This window comes from Hypanus sabinus, chromosome X2 (assembly GCF_030144855.1).
Source record: "Hypanus sabinus isolate sHypSab1 chromosome X2, sHypSab1.hap1, whole genome shotgun sequence".
NCBI lineage: Eukaryota > Metazoa > Chordata > Chondrichthyes > Myliobatiformes > Dasyatidae > Hypanus > Hypanus sabinus.
The window spans coordinates 13,956,441-13,976,586 of NC_082739.1; the positions used below are offsets into that span (position 1 = coordinate 13,956,441).

The following is a 20,146-nucleotide window of genomic DNA, read 5'->3' on the forward strand; positions in this document are numbered from 1 at the left end:
CATAAGCATCCATCCAGGGTGGACTTGCTTCCAATTCCTGTTCTGTGAGTTGGTTGATGAGGCTAATATAGGACTGTAGGCTCTGATACAGCTAGTGTAGGAAATGCTTGACAAGTTGGTTTGGGTGGGTGTTTTAGGTTCCTGAAGTTCTCAATGTCGTCCAAATGCTCCTCCTCCTCCTCCATGTTTTCATCAGAGGGAGAATCTCGGACCAGAGGGCAGAGCCTCAATACATGATGGAATGGCATAGCAGACTCGAAGGGTCAACAGGTTAAATTCTGCTTTTAAGTCTTGTGTTGTGCAGGCATGGGTCAGAGATTCCCTTTAAACAATGAAGATGTTACAAGGCTTTGAGAACAGCCTTGAATCATTCCTCTGTCCATCCAGAGTGAAGTATATCTGTTTTAGGAGTGATGTTCGACAAATGAAATAGGCTCTGATGTGTAGGCTACTGTAGAGGCTCAATGCATGGGATGGGGCTCTGATGTTAATTTGCTTTCCCTGCCAGTGGATTTGAAGAAGATTGCCCAGATAATAATGCTTTGTGTGAATGTTACAGGCTGTTCATATCTCAGTGTGCAGGAAGGTGTGAATCATTGCAACCAAATAGACCATGAGTTTTCTGCCAGTTTGATTTATTGCTCTTCAAATGACCAGAGATTGTGCTGATCCTCTTAGGATGGTGATGATTTTCAACATTGCTGAGAAGCAGCTCCCAGGATAGTGGGAAGTGGTCTCCATTTTCCAGGTCTCATCCTGGACCTTTATTGTCAGGGGATGTCCCATATATTGGAAACAGGTTCAGAGAGGATTTTTTTCCCTGCAGAGGTTAAACATAGGGCTCAACGTTTCACGTGAATTAATGAGCAACGTGCACAAAATGCTGGAGGAGCTCAGCAGGTCAGGCATGATCTATGGAGAGGACTAACAGTCAATGTTTCAGCCGAGACCCTTCTTCAGGACTGCTGAGTTCTTGCAGCATATTTTGTATGTGTTGCTCTGTATTTCCAGCATCTGCAGAATGTCTTCTGTTTATGAATCAGTGAGTGAGTCAATTTGACTTGGAGCTCTGCTTCTGAATGTATGCACATATAAGTGTTGTCTGTACCTCAACTCAGTGACTGAAGTAGGACTGGAGGGTGACATAAGCCGAATGGTTTCCTGTATGTCTTGTAGATTGGTTCCACTCCAGAAAAGTTTGTTGGAGGTGAGATGCAACATTACAGCAAGAAATTGTTGGAGGCAACTTCAGACAATTTCTGTGGGCAGCTAGATTTGAGGATGGTCAACAGTCACTCTCGACTGACCTTGTGAAACCATTAAACATAAGGTAAAGTGTTGGATGTAGCTTCCTGCACTTCACCTCTCCATTGTGCCTCTCGATGGTGGATCTCTGTCTCGGAGGCTGATGTCAGAGCATCTTTCAAGGGGATGAATCCTCACAAGGTGTCAGGCCCTGATGGTGTACCTAGTGGGGCTCTGAAAACCTGTGTTAACCAACTGGCAAGTGTATTCAAGGACATCTTCAATCTCCCACTGCTGCAGTCGGAGGTTCCTGCTCGCTTCAAAAGGGCGACAATCATACCAGTGCCCACAAAGACCTCAGTGATTATTGCCCAGTTGCAATCCCATCTGCTGTGATGCTGATTTATACTTCTGCATACAGGCTACACCACAGCCTATGCCGTAACCCTGATTTTCACTTCTGCGTCGCTCTACGTCGTAGTGAGCATACGTTGGTGTGTGCCAAAACGCTAGTTGGTGGTGGGGTTTCTATGCCACTGTCTTGAGTTTCTTCATGAGAGACACGGACGAGGAAATGCATTTCAAACATTTTCGCATGTCAGCAGGTAGATTTGACGATTTGGTTCATCTATTTCACATCGGTGTACACACAGCCTACAGATATGGCAGAGAAGCAGCAACTGGAAATGCAATGCTACCAAGCGGACCAATCACAGTTGTTGCGGTCTGCGTCGCCGTGATGTGTGAGTAACTTTTCTGGAGAGGTGCACGTCACCCTACGGCATAGGGTATGCGTTACCTACGGCATCAATGTGACGCACAAGTATAAATTAGCCTTATGAGGTTGGTCGTGGCCAGAATCAACTCCTGCCTAAGCAAGGACCTGGACCCACTGCTATTTGCCTGTGGCCACAATAGGTCTACAGTGGATGCGATCTCATTGGCTCTCCACTCGGCCTTGGACCACCTGGACAGTAGCAATACCTACGTCAGGTTGCTGTTTGTTGATTACAGCTCAGTGTTTAACACAATCATACCTTCAGTTCTAATCAACAAGCTCCAAAATCTTGGCCTCTGTAACTGGATCCTTGTTTTCCTCACCGGGAGACCACAGTCACTGCAGTTCAGAAATAACATCTTCACTTCATTGACAATCAATACTAGCATACCTCGACAATGCATGCTTAGTCCACTGCTTCACTAGGGGAAGTCGAGGGAACACACACCAGTCCTCATTAAGGGATCAGCAGTGGAAAGGGGGAGCAGTTTCAAGTTCTTTAGTATCAACATCTCTGAAGATCTCTCCTGGGTTCGACATATCTATGCAACTACAAAGAAGACATGACAGCAGCTATATTAGTAGTCTGAGGAGGCTTCATATGTCACCAAAGACACTTGCCAATTTCTACTGATATACCATGGAGACCATTCTAATTGGTTGCATCACCGTCTAGTATGGGGAGGGACCACTGCAAAGAACTAGAAAACACTACAGAAAGTTGTACGCTCAGCCAGCTCCATCATGGACACTACCCTCGCCAGCTTGAAAAAGGTGATGCCTCAAAAAGGACCATCACCCAGGGCATGCCCTATTCTCACTGCTTCCATCAAAGAGGAGGAACAGGAGCCTGAAGACACACACTCAACAATTCAGGAACTGCTTCTTCCCCACTGCCATCAGATTTCTGAATAATGTTGAACCCATGAACACTTACGTCACTGTTTCTCCCTCTTTTTACACTATTTAATATATATGTATTTCCCATTGTAATTTTTAGTTTTTTTATTCTATATTGTAAAGTACTGCTGCCACAAAGCAACAAATTTCACAACATATGGCAGTGATGTTAAACCTGATTCTGATTCTGATCCACATTGAAGAACAGATTGGAAACAGAACAGACTATGGTTGCTAGAATCTGGAGCAACTCGACAGGTTGACAATTCAGTCATTACCCCCACGAGATGCTGCTCGGCCTACTGAGTGCTTCCAGCAGATTGTTTATGAGGAACAGATTTTTGGCCACTAGGAGGAAACAGTTGACAAGAACACCCGCTATGACAGGCAATACACTGTAATTACCATAATTAGAAATGATGAGATGGTCATGAGCTTTTTTGAGGTCCCTGGTATCCCAGTTCAATTCCACATCACCTGTAAGGAGTCTGTGTGTACTTCCTGTTTTCTCCTACAGTCCCAAGGATTTACTGGCTGGTAGGTTAATTGGTGAATTTAAATTATCCTGTGATGAGGCTAGGGTTAAATTGAGGGTTGCTGGGTAGTGCAGCTAGAAGGGCCGGAAGGGCCTGTTCTGTGCTGTAACTCAATAAATAAATAAATTACCCTTCAACCATTAGAGTCCTGAACTAGAGAGGGTAACTTCACTCTCCCCATCACTGATCTGTTTGCAAACCTATGGACTCACTTTCAAGGACTCTGTACCTCATGTTGTATATATACAGATATATACAGAATGTGTGTATGTATGTGTATATGTGCATATATATAAAATATTATTCTTTCTTTTTGTATTTGCACAGTATCTTTCACATTGGTTGTTGTCTGTCCTGTTGGGTGTGAAATTTCATTGATTCTGTGGTGATTCTTGTATTTATTGTGATTGCCTGCAAAACACAAAAAGAATCTCGGGGTTGGTGTATTTGCACTCTGATAAATTTACTTTGAACTTTGATAACACTGATGAGTCCACACTTGTCATGACTATCAGCAAGTTGTAGAAGTCCACCCCTCAGTTCCTTCTATGCATCATCAATTCCCAAAGGCTTCTTGTTTCTGGGACATGTGGAGCTGTTTTCTTTTCCTTGCAACATAGTGAAATTTCCAATCCAAGAAGGCCTTGCAAATGCAGTTAATTAACTCATCATTCTCCGGGTAATTTTCATCAAATTCTGTTCTGGAGGAGAGCCCAATTGTCTCTCAATCAGGTGAACTTCAGGACAATCATCCAGACTCTGAAAGTACTCTGCAACCCCCAGTGTTTCAGGTCCTCATGTTGTCTTTAAAGCATTCAGCATTTATTTTCTTGTTTCTCCAGCTAGCATTGGTTCCGGACAGGCTGATGGAGGGGATGGAGTGATTTAGGTGATGTTTCTCACTTAGATGGGATCTAATAGGTGCTGTACCTGGATAAGGGATAACCCTGAGACCTTGTTCTTGAATCTGGCTGTGACAAAACCACACTCCTAGCATTTTATTAGAAAGGAGACTCCAGTGGAGGTAACTTTCCATTCTGCCACACCCTTTCCAACCCTGGCATTAAGTTGCCCAGAGGACCAATTTACCTCCCACTGGGATGTGGGTGAGGGCTTTTTTTCCAGGGTCAAGTAAACATTCTCCTTGGCCTCATCTGTAGCTTCCCAAAGTTGGATGAGAGTGTTGATGGCCATTGTGTGTGCTGCTTTCATATTACATACAGTCAGTGTGAAGGTCCTTATTCCGCAGAACCAGATTAGTTCGTTCTTGATGTTAATAAGCATCCTATAAAAGAACCTAAAACATTTTGACCTAAACCATAAATTAGTAATTTTCACCCACAGATGCTGTTCCACCTGCAGAGTTCCCCCAGCAGATTGTTGCTTAAGATGGAGGTGAGTCAGTCTGTGATGGAGAAAGAAATTCACAAGTATGTTGGGGTTAGTTGAAGAGGAGTGTGCATAGATTCCTATGGATCAGGAACACCTATATGTTGTTTTGTGATGTAACTCGATTTGATTACCTTCCTTTACATCTTTGGCATCAATAACCTGACTGAATTTGAGCCAGTAGTCTGTTACAACCTGCAATATACTTCATGGATTCCCCACTGTGTGCACCCTCATGGTGGAGCCTCCAATTGGACAACAGCTTGCTCTGGGACTGCTGATGGTCAGGCATTTTTGATGGATACTGACTATACATGCTACTTCACAGTGCATTCGCACAGACAAAAACCAGTGAAAACAACTGAAGACACGTATTTACTGTACAACGAAGAATTTTCTTCTAAGAAAGTTCCACTGTTGCCTGCAATCCCAAGTACTTTGTGAACGTGCATTTGGGATCTTTGTTTTACATTGTCCAGTTTTGACTTATTTGAATTTAAAGTGTCTTAAATTATTAAAAAAAATAAAACGTTTAAGAATCAAACATTTTTTGAGCAGCTCCGATTGCCACCATGACGTCTAATGCAGAGCCCAGAGTAGCTGAAGCCTCACCGTTTCCTGTTGTGTATCTGAAGGGGAATCAGTAGCGGCCAACGTCTCCTCAACCCCCAGAGCAGATACTGTCATCACATTTCCACAGCCCAGTGTGCAAGAATTTTATAGTCATTGAAAATTAGCTAAATTTGTTTCGAGTTTTTCATTTGTTTTCCTCCAAAGGTAGCGGAAAGATGCAATTTTCTAAGATCCTCGTGTTCATCGTCGTAGGCGCGGCATTCCTGCTCTTCGGTAAGATCAATATCAAAGTTTTGTACTCTGGAGATAATGTCCTTTTCATTAACAATGTCAAACTACATTGGTTTAATTACATTTTGTCAGCGCCAGGACCAACATGAATATCACCGAATTGTGAATGGTTCCTTGTATTGAAATTATTATATGTACTGTCAGTTTAATACTTGTCCGCAAAAAATATTTTAGTCGTTCGTAGCTATAAAATCAAAATTAAAATTATTGCAAATGAGGCCAATGTATATTGTGAAATATGTTTACTTAAGCGGTTAAAAATATATGATAATAACTTGGCTAGATTTGAGTTTCCCGGGTGTTAAACTGAAGACCTAATCGTAACAAAAAATACATTCCTATTTTCGCGTTAAATTTAAGCTTTTTTCAGTTAGAAGGAGAAGAATAAATAACTTTATAAAAGGGATAAAAGTAGAAACATAATATTTGCTTCCATGGGCTTTGTTATTTTGTTAAACTAGGAGTCAAGTCACTTAAAATCAAACTAAAAACTTCGGTACCAAGGCTTTGAAATAAAAGAACTTGTGAAATTCCAACCTGAACGAAGCCGAAAAATAAAGTTTTTTGTATAACGAACAAACAATAATTCAGACCTGTCAAAATCCATCAACGTAACCTTATAAACCCTGCATATAGGTTGGGTTGATAATAGGACAATTCTTTAAAACAAAAACCCTAAGATGGTTAAAAGTACCTTCTCAGCATTGTTAAAAATATTTTTATTATATTTTATAAACTGTTGCCTAAATTATGATTTTTTTAAAAAATGCAAATATGTTATATAATTTAATTGTATTTTCCAGCGCATGTCTTTTAACTTGAATTCTATCGTTTCCAAATATATTTCTTGAGTTTAAATATTCGGAAAGTAGGTCACGGAGCAGCTGTCCTTGCGGGTTTTCTTTACAAGAGCAGCAAATTTCACAGATGTTAATTGCAAAATATATTTGTTATTGCCAATTAAATTAAACGCTAGTTTACAACTAAGACTTGGTTTAATTAAGTATTTAACAGGGTAATTATCACGGTAATTACCCGGCTACTGGTTATTTATTTAACCCATTACCTGCGCACGCGCCTCCTGCCGCCCCGTGCCGCGCGCTCCGGGACCGGCCGCGAGCCCGATTTCTCGCGTGCTCCTGAGGACCGCCCGGTGCACATGCGCAATATCATAAGCGCCTTATCACCGCCATCATTCGCATCCTGTTCGCAGGATGTTTGAGTCCTTTAGGGCTGTTTCTTCCATTTATTTAGGAATTTTCTCTCCCATGCTGCACAATGTTTGCCAAACGTCATAATTTATTGCAGATGTAAAGCTATCTTAAAAATGTTTAAAAGTAAAGGTAGTATTTCCAGCATCTGCAGATTTTCTCGTGTTTGCAGTAATATTTTCTTGTGGTTTTGCCATCTATGTCATTGAAACCAAATGACCTCATGAATGGTGTTAGGTTATGACTTTAATTTTTTTCCTCAGTTTATTAGAGTGAATAAAATTAAGGCACTGTCATTTAAAAATGAGATACATTGAAACTTATAAGAGGGCAGTGACTCGATTATTGACAGAAAATTGTCCTCTGACTCCAGTATGAGTTTTGTGAAGCTGGGGTTCGTTTGATCACCTCTTAGTTGGTCAGAATAAATCCATTTGTAACTCTGGGTCCTGTGTTCTGTTCCAGTCCCTCTCTGCTCCAAGGATAACAAGAAGACTCCTTATCCATGGAGCAGAAGGGGTTCTGAGGAGATGTAACAGAGAGAGTTTAAAATATGGAAGTGTATGGAAACAGTTCCCATTGGCAGAAACACAGAACCAGAGGACAAAGAATGATGACTAGCAAAAGAAACAAATGGGACAAGAGGAATTTTTCAACAAATGAGGTTAGTGAAATGCACTCACAGATACCCTTGAAGGCAGTCAAAGTGTACAAGAGGGAGTGAGGAAAAATGTCCAGAATAAAGGGATTTGCAAGGGTACAGAGAGGAAATAAGGGTATGGGGTGAGCTGGTTGCTGGTATGGATAGCTTTCTGCAACTCAAGATTTTGCAGATCCTGGAAATCCAGAGTAACACACAAAATGCTAGAGGAATGTAGCAAGTCAGGCAGCATCAATGCAGAGGAAGAAAGATTGAACGTTTCTGGCCTGAGACCTTGTGTCAGAAACACAAAACAAGTAAGGAATCCACTAGCTGAGAGCCAATTGCAACTGTGCCCATCACTCACCCTTTTTATCACTGCTACATGAGTTTATTCCATTTTTACTTGAAGATATTCTGCAAGTCTCTGAGAGGGATAAGTAAGATTTTCAGGATTATTCACCCTGGAGATATCTTTCCATATTAAGTCTGTGATTAGATGGTGTTACAATGGGATATGGGATCACACAGATTTCTAATTGGAATACATACAAGTTGGTCAATTTCTAAACCACTAGCATGGGGCTTTTGGAAAGATGCAATTAACATTTCTTACGTTTTGTTTTCCCCACAGCACAGTAATTTTGAAAATTGTATTTGTTCTGTCAATGAAGGAAGCATTTTGGGGTTTGGGGAAGAAGATTCTAGTTGACCAACCATCTTCAATTTGAAATGGAATCTAAGAGTGATGTGAATATTAGTGAGGACGTTGGACATGAAGAGGGAGAAATGCCTGTTGATAGTTGGGCTGAAGGGCACCAGGATGCAGATTGGAGTATCACTCTTGAAGATATTCATGTGCCATCTTTCACAGAACCTACTGGTCCCCAGCACCAGCTCACAAGTACAGCTAGCCCTCTGGATTACTTCAGTTTACTCTGGCCAAACACCTTGTACAACACCATAGCCGAGGAAACCAATCGTTATGCAATACAGTGCCAAGAGAAAGCAGGCAAAAGGGATTCCTCTTGGATTCCCACTGATTCCCAGGAAATCAAGGCTTTCCTGGCTATGAACATAATGATGGGCATCAAGCAACTGCCTCGCATCTCTTTGTACTGGAGCCAAGACACAGCCCTCCGCTGCCCATGGATTTCCTCTGTCATGTCCAGGGACAGGTTTTGGAAAATAAACCAGTACCTCCATCTTCGAGACAACAAAGGAGCCCTGGACAAATCAGACCCCAATCATGATCCAATATACAAAGTCAGAGCCCTCATGGAGGTAATACGCTGCCTTTTTGGCCAGTGCTATCGTCCGAATCGTGAGCTCAGTGTCGATGAGGCCATGGTTGCTTACAAAGGTCGGCTATATTTCAAGCAGTACACCCCCGCCAAGCCAACAAAGTGGGGTTTAAAGGTGTGGATGCTGTGTGAAGCTACAACAGGCTACTGCCTGAACTTCAATGTCTACACTGGTCGGCGGATGACTAAGTCCCTGTATAGTACTGGCTATGATGTAGTGATGGAGCTCTGCCGTCCCTACTTCCACCGCAATCACCACGTGTATTTCGACCGCTTTTTTTCAAGCCCCATTCTGCTAGAGCAGCTGGAGGAGCAAGGGACGAAGGCATGTGCCACCACACACCTCAACCGTCGAGGGCTCCCCATTGAAGCCAGAAAAATGAAGCTTAAGAAACTGGGTGATGTTAGGTTCTTTCAGAAAGGATCTTTATTGCTAACCATTTGGAAAGATAAGCGACAAGTAGTGACACTCTCAACAAACCAAGGGGGCAAGATGATTGCAAACTCAGGGGTAGTCAAGCCTCAGTCAGTGATTGAGTACAATAAGTACATGGGTGGTGTTGATATTTCTGATCAGATGAGAAGTTATTATCCTGTGGGTCGTCCCTCCAAAAAGTGGTGGAGATGTCTTTTGTGGTTTTCATTGAATATTACTATTGTCAATGCCTGGCTTATCTTCAAAAGCTCATCTCATGATCCACCACTCCCCAACCGCTACGACCATCTGAACTTCAGGACAGCTCTGGCCAAGATGCTCCGTGGGGATTACTCAGCGGGAGGGAGCAGGAGAGGCAGGCTGTCCTTGTCCGTGGAAACCAGATACCAAGTGGCCTTCTCCAACCCCAGTGCACACAACATGGTGAAGATAGAAGGACGCAAGAAAGTATGCCGGGAGTGCTCACGAAGCAAGCGCAAAACCGTCTCTGGGAGATCAGTGGAGACGTCTTTCAAGTGCGAATTTTGTGAAGTTCCTTTGTGCAGAATTAGGTGCTTTAAAGATTACCATCAGTCCCTCCCTTAACGTCAGGATTGCTCCAGGAATGATATCTCAGACCCTGTTGGGAGTGATCCAGAAGGGAGAAAAAATCGGACAAAGCATTACAACAAGAAATGGTTCACTTTCTTTGAGTTCAAGATTCTGTGGTAGGTCTCCCTGATGTGGGGAGCTGTACTTCGACTTGAGTGATGTGGCTACAACATGTGCACCCTGGATCAAACATTGGACTAAATTGTCACCGCATCTCATTGAAACAGATCCATTGAGGATCCCTGAGAAAAGAATTCTCTTAGAAGAAGCCACATAGTGACTTGTTGACCTTGAACTTGTCAAGCCATGGATAGCAAGAATATTTCCTTCTGAATGCTTGCAATTCTTTGATAGAAAGTGACAGGAGATATTGCAATTCCTTGTTTGGTGGTACGGTTGTTGATGGGTGGTCTTGTGATGAAAGCTTCTATAACATGTCAAATCCACTTATAAACCCGTACTGATCTCTTGCCTAAAACAGACAACATCTGTCACAGTTTCCTCCAATATGGTGCTGATTTCTTGTACATGTGTTACCTATACTTGGACATATTTTTGTGCAATCTTAAACAGAGCCCTGGTTGCGGATCAGAGGGATGCATATGTACTAAGATGAAACTGTTGTGTCTGGCAGGCCTGACTTGGGTATTCCTTGAGAGGAAATGGTACATCAGAAAGTTAACTGGGGGATGCCAGTTAAGGATTAATTCCAGATTTTGACAGATGCTCGTAAATTACTGCCTCCCATTCTTTAAAAAAACTTACTCCTTGTTTTTATTAAGTGAATCTGTTGGAAAGTTTTACAGTGATTTGCATTTTTAATGATAACTGTCACATGTTGGGTATGGGGAAGGGCCCTTAATGTCTTTGCATGCTCTGTGGTGCATTTTAACTACAAATGATCTCCTGTGCCAAATAAGCATTCATGCAATCTTGTTTTTCCCCGAATCCATTGTTTTGCTTGCAGTATACCTTGGAGAATCTGAGAGACATTTAATTAAAGAATTATTGGCTTATTCCCTGGTGTTCAGTGATAGATTTTCTTTATATAATTTTCCTTGAAAACTTTTGTAAATCTGTTTCTTTCATTGGCACCTGATTCAGTAAATCCAACAATTAATACATTGCTCAAAAAGGACCAGCATATGTAATGAATAATATGGGTCACATTTCCCAACTTCAGAGAATATCTAATGAATAAATATCAAATCTGAGTAACAGATTTTGTAGAGCTGCAGGGCTTTGTTTATCATTATCATTTCACTTTTCGCACGCTTCATGCTTAGAAAGTTGCCATGACAAGCCCTAATTTCAGGGTTTGCATTTCCTGAAAGGACTTTGCTCACATCCAAGGAAGTAACACTATCAGATCTGCTCCTTGGGTATAAAGTTTTTGTCACTGGAATTGTTCATTAATTTTTATTGGTATTCAGTCCTAATCAATTTTTAACTGGAACCATGTGAGCCCTTGATTAAGAAGAGTCTTGGTTTCCAAGATTACTTCTTGGTTAACAAGATAGGTGCAGAAGGAGGTCACTTGGCCCTTCTACCACCTTTTGATATGATCATGGCTGATCTATCCCCAGCATCATCTCCTCTTTGTGGCATTTCTTCAAAGCCCTCAACTCCTTGATCTTTTGAAGAATTATCTATTTATCGGAGATACAATCCTCTACAGCCTTCAAGGGTAGAGATTTTGAGAGATTCATCACCCTGTGAGAAATTTCCATACTCCTCTGTTTAAAATGATTGCTCCCTAAGCTTGTTTACTCCACTGAAGTGAACAATAGAAAAGTCAAAGCTATATCCTTACACCATTCATAAGGCTCATTTGCACTGTCAGTTACAGAGTTCAGAAGCATTTTCTCTGAGTTCATGAATATGCAATTAGGATATTAGGATAATGTGCAATGAAGAAAATCTCTCAATAACTATAATTGATTAGACAGTGCGACAGTTATGTGATCAAGACACTATGGAGGCAATAATGGTTTTTACTGGGACTTGATACTAACCTTAATCACCTGTACATTCTGGTTGGTCTGTGTCTAAATGTGCCTTCCACCTTGCAGTCAGTGTTATATTTAATGGTAAACTACAATCCTTATTGGCCTGGTGACTGATGTTTAATTTCTTTTTACTCAGGGAATTCTGATGGAACAGTTGGTAAGCTTTTTTTTATTATTGGGTTTACAAGTAAGTTGAAAATATGAAAGGTAAGAAATTGAAGGTTAGGATTTGTGTTAGATTTCCCAGTCTTTTGCTTTGGTTTCCCTGATCCTTGTCTTGTCTCCTGGATAAAGCAACAGCTAGGACATTTCCACCTCTTCCCCTTGTGACTCCCTTGTCAAGATCTCTGTATCTCAGTTGGTTCCCCCCTCCGCCCCCCACTTTTCTTGCCACTTCCCTCTGAAACTGTCATGAGAGCCTGCCAGTCAGAGATGTAGGTGTAAAGGTCTTTGGTTCACTGAACTTACACTTAAGATGTTGGGAAAAACTGTGACACAGAATCAAGTTCCCTGACCAGAAACATTTGGAAATCCTCATAGGTAACATTATATGTGAGTCGTAGAGAATAAACAGTTCAGCAACCAATAAGAATAATAGAATAGTACGAAGATAAGTAAAATATTACAAAGAGCCATCCAGAGCTGTTTGTCCGAAGGTCAGTTTTAAAAATTCTTGACATGGAAAACTGTCTTTGCATATTGACATGGGGTCTCACTTCTTGATCAGTGATCCAGTTGTATTTATGTGATGGAGACACAAGAGACAGCAGATGCTGGAATCTGGAGGAACTCAGCAGGTCAGGCAGCATCTATGAGGAAAGTTAACTGTCTGTTCTCCACTGCTAATACATAAGCACCAGGTAGTATGTGTAAGCAGTCAAGAATAAACAGGCAGCCAACCAATCAGAATAATAGAATATTACAAAGATGAGTAAAATAGTACAAAAATATATCCTGAGCTGTGTGACTGAAAGACAATTTGGCAGTTTGCATTTAGTTTTAAAAGTTCTGGAAATGGAAATCTAGCCCTTTGCACATTGACAGAGGTTCAGGTCCATCTATGAGAGGAAATGGACTGTTGACATTTCAGGTTCTCAACCAGAAATGCTGACTGTCCATTTCCCCCCAATGATTCTGTCTGATCCACTGAGTTCCTCCAGCACTTTGTGTCTTTCTTTCAGAATATGGCCCTTTTCAAGATTATTACCACTATCAATAGTCAATACTGAGGAGAAATCCATTACTTTCTCTCTCCCTTCTTGACTTCTCTTTCACATCCATATTCTAAGCTTGACATCAGCTGAATAGACAAAGCTGAGTTCAAATGTTTAGCTGAGAAGCAGACTCTGGATTCTGGCAGGGAGCTCATCTCCCAGTTGGTAGAGCTGTATGAATGCTGCTCAGTTCCTGCACTTTGTTGCCTAGTGATCAAGGAGCAGTCTAGTGGAATCACTTTGCAGTGTCCAAATGCTGGAGAATGGGAGAAGGACGGAGTGAGCTTGGCAGGGAAAATGGACAATGGGAATGTGAAACTGACAAGGCTTTCAGACACCGATACTGGAGAATATACCTGCATTGATGGCCAACAGAAGTCCTCTGCTTTTGTGTTTGTCAAACGTAAGTTGATCTTTTTGTATGTAACAGATGTAATAAATGGTGCTGGGCATTATGTTAGTATTGCTTTTCATCACATCAATGTCCTTGAGTTATCTGACACTTAATTCCTGATTGTGTTGGCGTGTGGTCAAGTAGTTAAGGCGTCGGTCTAGTGATCTGAAGGTTGCTAGTTCGAGCCTCAACGTGTTGTGTCCTTGAGCAAGGCACTTAACCACACATTGCTCTGTGACCACACCGGAGCCAAGCTGTATCGGCCTAGTGCCCTTTCCTTGGACAACATCGGTGGCATGGAGAGGGGAGACTTGCAGCATGGGCAACTGCCGGTCTTCCATACGACCTTGCCTAGGCCTCAGTCATCATCGAAATCGACGGACAGCCGAAGAAGAAGAATTCCTGATTGCAATATTGCCAATTTAGGTTGGGAGCAAAAAGAGATGGTGAGGTTTCTTTCTTAAATACAGGAAGGGACATCTGATTATCATGGCTGTACTCTCCAATTCAGCACTGGCTGAACTTTGGAAGAAAGTCAGCTACTTCCCAAAGGTGTTTATCAACATAGCATCAATAAGATTAGGAGAAAAATCACCCTGATAAAATTTTTATCATAAAATCTGATAAAAAATTTTCACCCTATTTTTAATTTCAGTTTGCAAGAACTGTGTGCAGTTGGACCCTAACACCATCTCTGGAATTGTGATTGGAGACCTTATTGCCACCATCTTTATCGCTGTGGCCATTTACTGTGTGGTATCTTCAAACAAGGGTAAAGGTTACCATTTATATAATTCATCCTAATTAATTTTGCCCTGATTTTTTTCAGGCTTTACCTCCTTTACCTTTAAAGCCTCTATGTTCTAGGGCAACCTTTGTCCTTGGGCCAATACTTTATTCGTCAGTCATGGTAGAATAATGTACCTATCCCAGCAAAGCTCATTGAAACCTTGAGGCGTGGGTTTTCAACAAAAACCTGCTTCTCCACTGCCATCAGGTGCTTGAACTGACCTGAACAACCGTAGTATCCTTACACATCAGTGACAAATGGCAGTGGTTTAACATCCAATAAACTTGCAAGTTCACATCCCAGTATAATTTGGTGTGACTGAATTCTAAAATCTCACAATGTGATTGGCAATAGATAAAATAACCATAGAAATGTCCAAACTGTCAAACAAAGACTCAAGATACTAAAACAACTCAATGGATCAGGCAGCATCTATGGAGGGAAATGGATAGTTACAATTTCAAGTTGAACTCCTTCATCCAGATTCTTTCCATAGATACTTCCTCACACCTGGGTTCCTCCAGCACTTTTTGTGTTGCTCCAGATTCTGCACTCTTGTGTCTCTGCCATGCAAAGACAACTGGATCACTGAGGCCCTTCAAGAAGTGGAACCTTATTTTGTTGGACAGAATGTGCACAAGGTTACTTTTCCATTTCCAGAATTTTTAAAACTGAACTGACCTTCTGACACACAGCTCTAGATGGCTCTATGTAATATTTTATTTATCTTCATAATGTTCTACTATTCTGATTGGTTGTTTACCTGTTTATTCTCAACTACAAAAACACAGTACCTGTCCTTTGTGTGTTAGCAGTCGAGAATAAACTGATTTCCAAATGTTTCTGATCAGGAAATTTGATTCATTTTCTGTGTCACTGTCATTCCCAACATCTTAGGAATAAGTTCAGTGAACCAAGAGCTTACCCTTATAAATTATTTTACCCTTACATCTCTGACTGGTAAGCTCTCACAGTAGTTTCTAGTGGAAGTGGCAAACAAAGTGAAATCACTGAAATACCAAGATCTGGGCAGGGAGTCAACCTGGCACCTTGATGTAACAGTAGAGAAAGTGGAAGAAATGTCCCAGCTGCTGGACCAAGAGATATGACAATGAGAAAGAAAAATAAAGTTAAAGAGTGCAGGAAATCTCAAGCATTTAACCTTCACTTTCTTATCTTTTCATATATCCAAGTTACTTTTAAAGCCAGTAGTAAGAAAACAGCATATCAACCATGATACAAAACCTGGTTAAGTTTTTGGTCTTATAACCCTGTTATTTATATGCAGGTCATTGGTCAGTAAAAAATAATAATTTGCCTTTTTCTTAATTTCTTGAATTTGGGGGTCATCATTTAGTGTTTTACAGTTGAGAGGGACATTTAAACACATGCAATAATATGATAATTAGCAGAAAATCTATTATTGTGATTTTAATAGAGGGAGAAATATTGCCCAGGTCACTGGGAATAATTTCCTTTTCATGAAAGTAGTGTCATGCAAGTTATATCATGTCATCAACAGCTGGCTAAGACAGCTGACAGGAACTTAGAGTTCAATGATCCTTCTGAAAGAAGGAATATGTAGGTTGCTTCAGTAGCTTGGACATGGGGGAGTTCAGCTGTACAGGAGGTGTTGTCTTTCAAAAGGAACAGTCCTGTCAATTGGTTGCCTGTACATCTGGGGGCTTTGGTCCAGCTGCAGATGATGATTCCAAGTTTCTTACTACTTTGCTTTACTTTCCTTCCAGCTTCTGGCAATAGGAGTATTTCCCATAACAATGATCTCTATCAGGTAAGGACAGTTAACAGTTATCATGTATAGTGCTCACTTAATTGAGTTTGAGTAAGTTTTGGTCTTTGGGGCATTGTGTAGTTAAATGTATGGAGTTTGCTTGTTCCTCCTGTTACCCCAATGGGTTTTCCTCATGTGCTTCAATTTTATCCAGCCCCTAGTGTGTGCTCGAGGCAGGAGAATCAAAAGAGTTATTGATGGCCATGTACAACATATTAGTTTACAATGGAATCAGTTGGAGAAACCAAACAACATGAACTGATAGATGAGAATGCAAGGGAGCTGGTATCCAATGGTTTGTTGCCTTTATGGTTGAGGATGGCTTGACCCTACCACCACCATCCCCCCACATATAGCCAATTTTGGCTATGTCCAGCTGATCCAGAGATAATTGGTGGGAATATAGGCAAAACCTTCAAATATCTTCCATTGACGAAATGTTTTATTTGTAAGCACTGATAAGCATCTTCCCTGAAACTGGCAGGTTCAAGTTTTGCAATATGGATGTGTTGGTACTGAAGGATTGGGATGGGAAGTGGAGAACTGCTCCTAGAACTCTGCCAACATGTATAGGCATGGATATACATAACTCTCCTTCTTGGCAGAGGTTTCCTGATATTGGGATGGGTGGAATTCAGGTATATTAGTGCAAAGAGCTGAGAGTGTGAAGCTGTAATTTTGTAAACCCATATCCAATGAAGTGAAGGAGATTTTATAGAGAGACAGAATGTCTCAGGCCAACCAGAAGTTGATCTGCTTAGATTAAAGATACTTCCAGCTCTTGGCCCTTAGCTTTGGAGATAGGAGTCTTCAAGAATTCATCTAGATTTCTTCTACATTTTATAATAGTTTCTATCTCCACAACTCTTTCAGCCAGCAAGTTATGCATTCTTCACCTCCTCCCACCACTGCCTTTGATGAAGAATTTTCCTCAACACTTCCACCTATTGTCTAATGCTTTATTCTATATTTATTGCTCTTCTTTCAGAGAGAAGTATCTCCCTTCCCTTCCTTCTTTCCAAGTCTCTCATAATTGTATATTTATAATGACACACAGAGTCCATTCAGTCCATCACTCTGACCTATGAACATATCCTTTGCTGCTAAAAATCATGACAGGCATCCAAATTTCCTTCAGCTGCCCTTGTTCCAAAGAATCAACCCCAGCCTACCCAGATGATCCTCATAGCTGAAAAGTCGCAACACAGGATACATCCTCTGAAATTTTTTCTGCATTCGTCTTATTCCTTCATCTCCTTTCTATGATGTGGCAACTAGAACTGTGAGAGATAGCTGGAGTTTTTGTGACTCATGGGGGGAGGGGGAATGAAGACAGTAAATAGTCACATTTCTATTGAAATTGAGATGATAATACTCTAACGTTATTTTCCAGGAGCTTGCAAATCGTAGAGGAAGCTCTGAATACAGTCAGCTTACTCCACGCCTGAAAATATAAAAATGGGATTCAAAGACTTTCAGCCAAGCAGCTTTTAGTTATTATGTACTTACTGCTTTTGCTATTTTTTTTTGTTAAACCATTTTTAAGAAGCTATTTCGCAAACAAAAGCAAAAAATTGTATTAAACTGTTATGTTAGATGGTAGGTGTGTAAATTCTGTTATACAAGACCGCTCTATACAATAGTCTCCATTCCAGCTTCTTAATGAGGTGGCTAAAATGTAATGTCCTTGAGTGGGGCATCCCCTCAGAACTAAATGCCAGAGCATCTTCCTGCTGTATGCCTGGATGGCCAACAAAGGGCTGAGAATGAAGAGTATACAGGAACAGCTCAGAAAGAACAGCCTGCAGTTGTGCTGTTTGGGGAATTTGTGTTCAGACTTCAGCCTTGTTGCTTATGCTGGAAACTCCAGAGCAAGTGTGACATTGTAGTTGTATAATTTCAGTGAGGTCTTTTTGTGGATGAGTAACTTACTGGGCTAAAAATGCAAAGTGCAATTTCTCCAAATCAGTCTGGCTTATGGTAATAAGTACACCATTTTGTAATTGGTAGGGCTTAAATCTTTCAGTTTCATGCCCAATGTTTTCCACAACAGCTACTTCAAAACTATGTGGACCTCAGATTATGTATGCCTTCAGTTCAAGAATGTGACTTTTAAAAAGCAACTATTATACATAGAATATTGACTAACTGGAATGAAAACAGAAAATTCTGCAAAAGCTCAGCAGGCCAGGCAGCATTTGCAAGGAGAGAAGCAGAGTTAACATTTCAAGTCAAAGACCTTTCATCAGAAGCAAAAGAAACATTAACTTTGTTTCTCTTTCCTATAGATGTTGAATGTTCAAACATGCCATTTTGAGTTGGTTTGACGATATAAGTGTAATATCTTAGTAGCTAAGGTTTAATTCTAAGTTCATAATCCATCTCTGTGGCTGCATTGTAGTAGAAGACTTGAATGAGTAAAGGTAGCAAGCTTTGCTTGGAAAATGATGTGGTAAAGCATGTTCCAGCTGTATTTTTGAAGGCATTTGGTCTCGGAGTGGTGATGAAATGGAAGTCAAAGGAATAGTGTGAAGAAATGAACAAAATCTGTGCTTTAGAATACAGACATGTGCTGCTTCAGATTTTTGAATTACAAGCAAGTGATCTTTACATTGTAACTCTTCCTCAGGAAAGTATTCTGATATTCACAAGATAGCAAAACCCCAGATGTACGAGTATCTTCCCCTGCCATATTGTAAGTGAAATATCTGGTACAAAGTGAGTTTGTGAGAAACCAAATAGGAAGCTACTGATAAGAGATACTGCTGCTGCTGTGCGACTTTAAGAAAACAAGTTGTGATGTTGTCAATAAGTTTGGCTCACAAGATAACATTTTGTGAGAGAAGAGCTTTATGATAGTGGTTAGAATGCAGTGAACTTTTGTTAACATGGACTTGTAGAGAAGCAAGCAATAGTTAGCTTTCCAGGATAGAATAATTGGTTTATTATTGTCACAAGTACTAGGGGAACTTTGTTTTGCATGCCATTCATATAGATCATTTCACAACAACAGAGCATCAATGTAGTACACGGGGGAAGCAATAACAAAATATAGAGTTACAATTACAAAGTGCAGTGTAGGCAGACAATAAGGTGCAAAGTTATGATGAGGTAGACTGTGAGGTTGAAAATCTGCATAATATACAGAATCTGTACCAAACCTATCTAGCCATTCTTGTCTATAGCAAAGGCACTGCTTCCATAACTGCTGCATGAGTTATACTTTGCTGGTTGCTCTGCCTTGTCTTCTCAAAACTTTTTGTCCATGGTTCCACGTATTTCATAGCAGGAATCATTTGTAGCTTTTTGATTGAGACCAATTAAATAAAATATCTGTGAATTTCATATGGTGTGATGTGTCCTTGCTGTTTTCAATTAAAGCAGAATACAAGGTGTAGGGTTGATTTTCACATATTTAAAACCCCAGCAATACACTCAGTGGCCACTTTATTAGGTACACCTGTACACCTTGTTAATGCAAATATCTAATCATCAATCACGTGGCAACAACTCAATGCATAAAAGCATGCAGAGATGGTCAGGAGGTTTAGACCAAACATCAGAATGGGGAAGAAATGTGATCAAAGTGTCTTTGCCCTTGGAATGATTGTCGGTGCCAGATAGTATGGTTTAAGTATCTCAGAAACTGCTGATTTTCTGGAGTTTTCATATACAACAGTCTTGAGTTTGCAGAGAATGGTGCGAAAAGCAAAAAAACATTCAGTGAGTGGTAGTTCTGTGGGCCTTGTTAATGAGAGATCAGAGGAGAATGGCCAGACTGGTTCAAGTTGACAGAAAGGTGACAGTAACTCAGATAACCAGGGTTACAACAGTGGTATGCGGTAGAGCATCTCTGAATGCACAGCATGTCGAACCTTGAAGTGGATGGGCAACAGCAGCAGAAGACCACACCAGACTCCACTCCTGTACCTAATAAAGTGGCCACTGAGTGTATATTTTGTATACAAATCAACTGAAGTCCTTCATTTGATTTCAAACTGCAAAGCAATCACCAGTATCTCGTCTCTATGAATAAGCCATCCAAACCCTTTT

General features: G+C 40.8%; 1 protein-coding gene across 4 annotated transcripts in view; it reads left to right on the forward strand.

Moving 5' to 3' along the window:
• The first annotated feature begins 5,483 nt into the window (after positions 1–5,483).
• Positions 5,484–20,146, forward strand: part of LOC132385174 (T-cell surface glycoprotein CD3 delta chain-like) — a 50,522-nt gene continuing 35,859 nt past the window's right edge. For 3 of the 4 annotated variants that reach the window (XR_009509104.1, XM_059957022.1, XM_059957020.1), the window contains exon 1: positions 5,484–5,694. Coding sequence is in view for 3 of the 4 variants with exons in the window: in XM_059957022.1 (XP_059813005.1) it covers positions 5,637–5,694 (58 nt within the window). In the remaining variant the exon portion in view is untranslated. Of the gene's footprint in view, positions 5,695–12,039; positions 12,061–13,328; positions 13,521–14,166; positions 14,284–16,049; positions 16,094–17,486; positions 19,439–20,146 lie in introns of those variants that run through there. The other variant, XM_059957021.1, reaches the window with a different exon arrangement.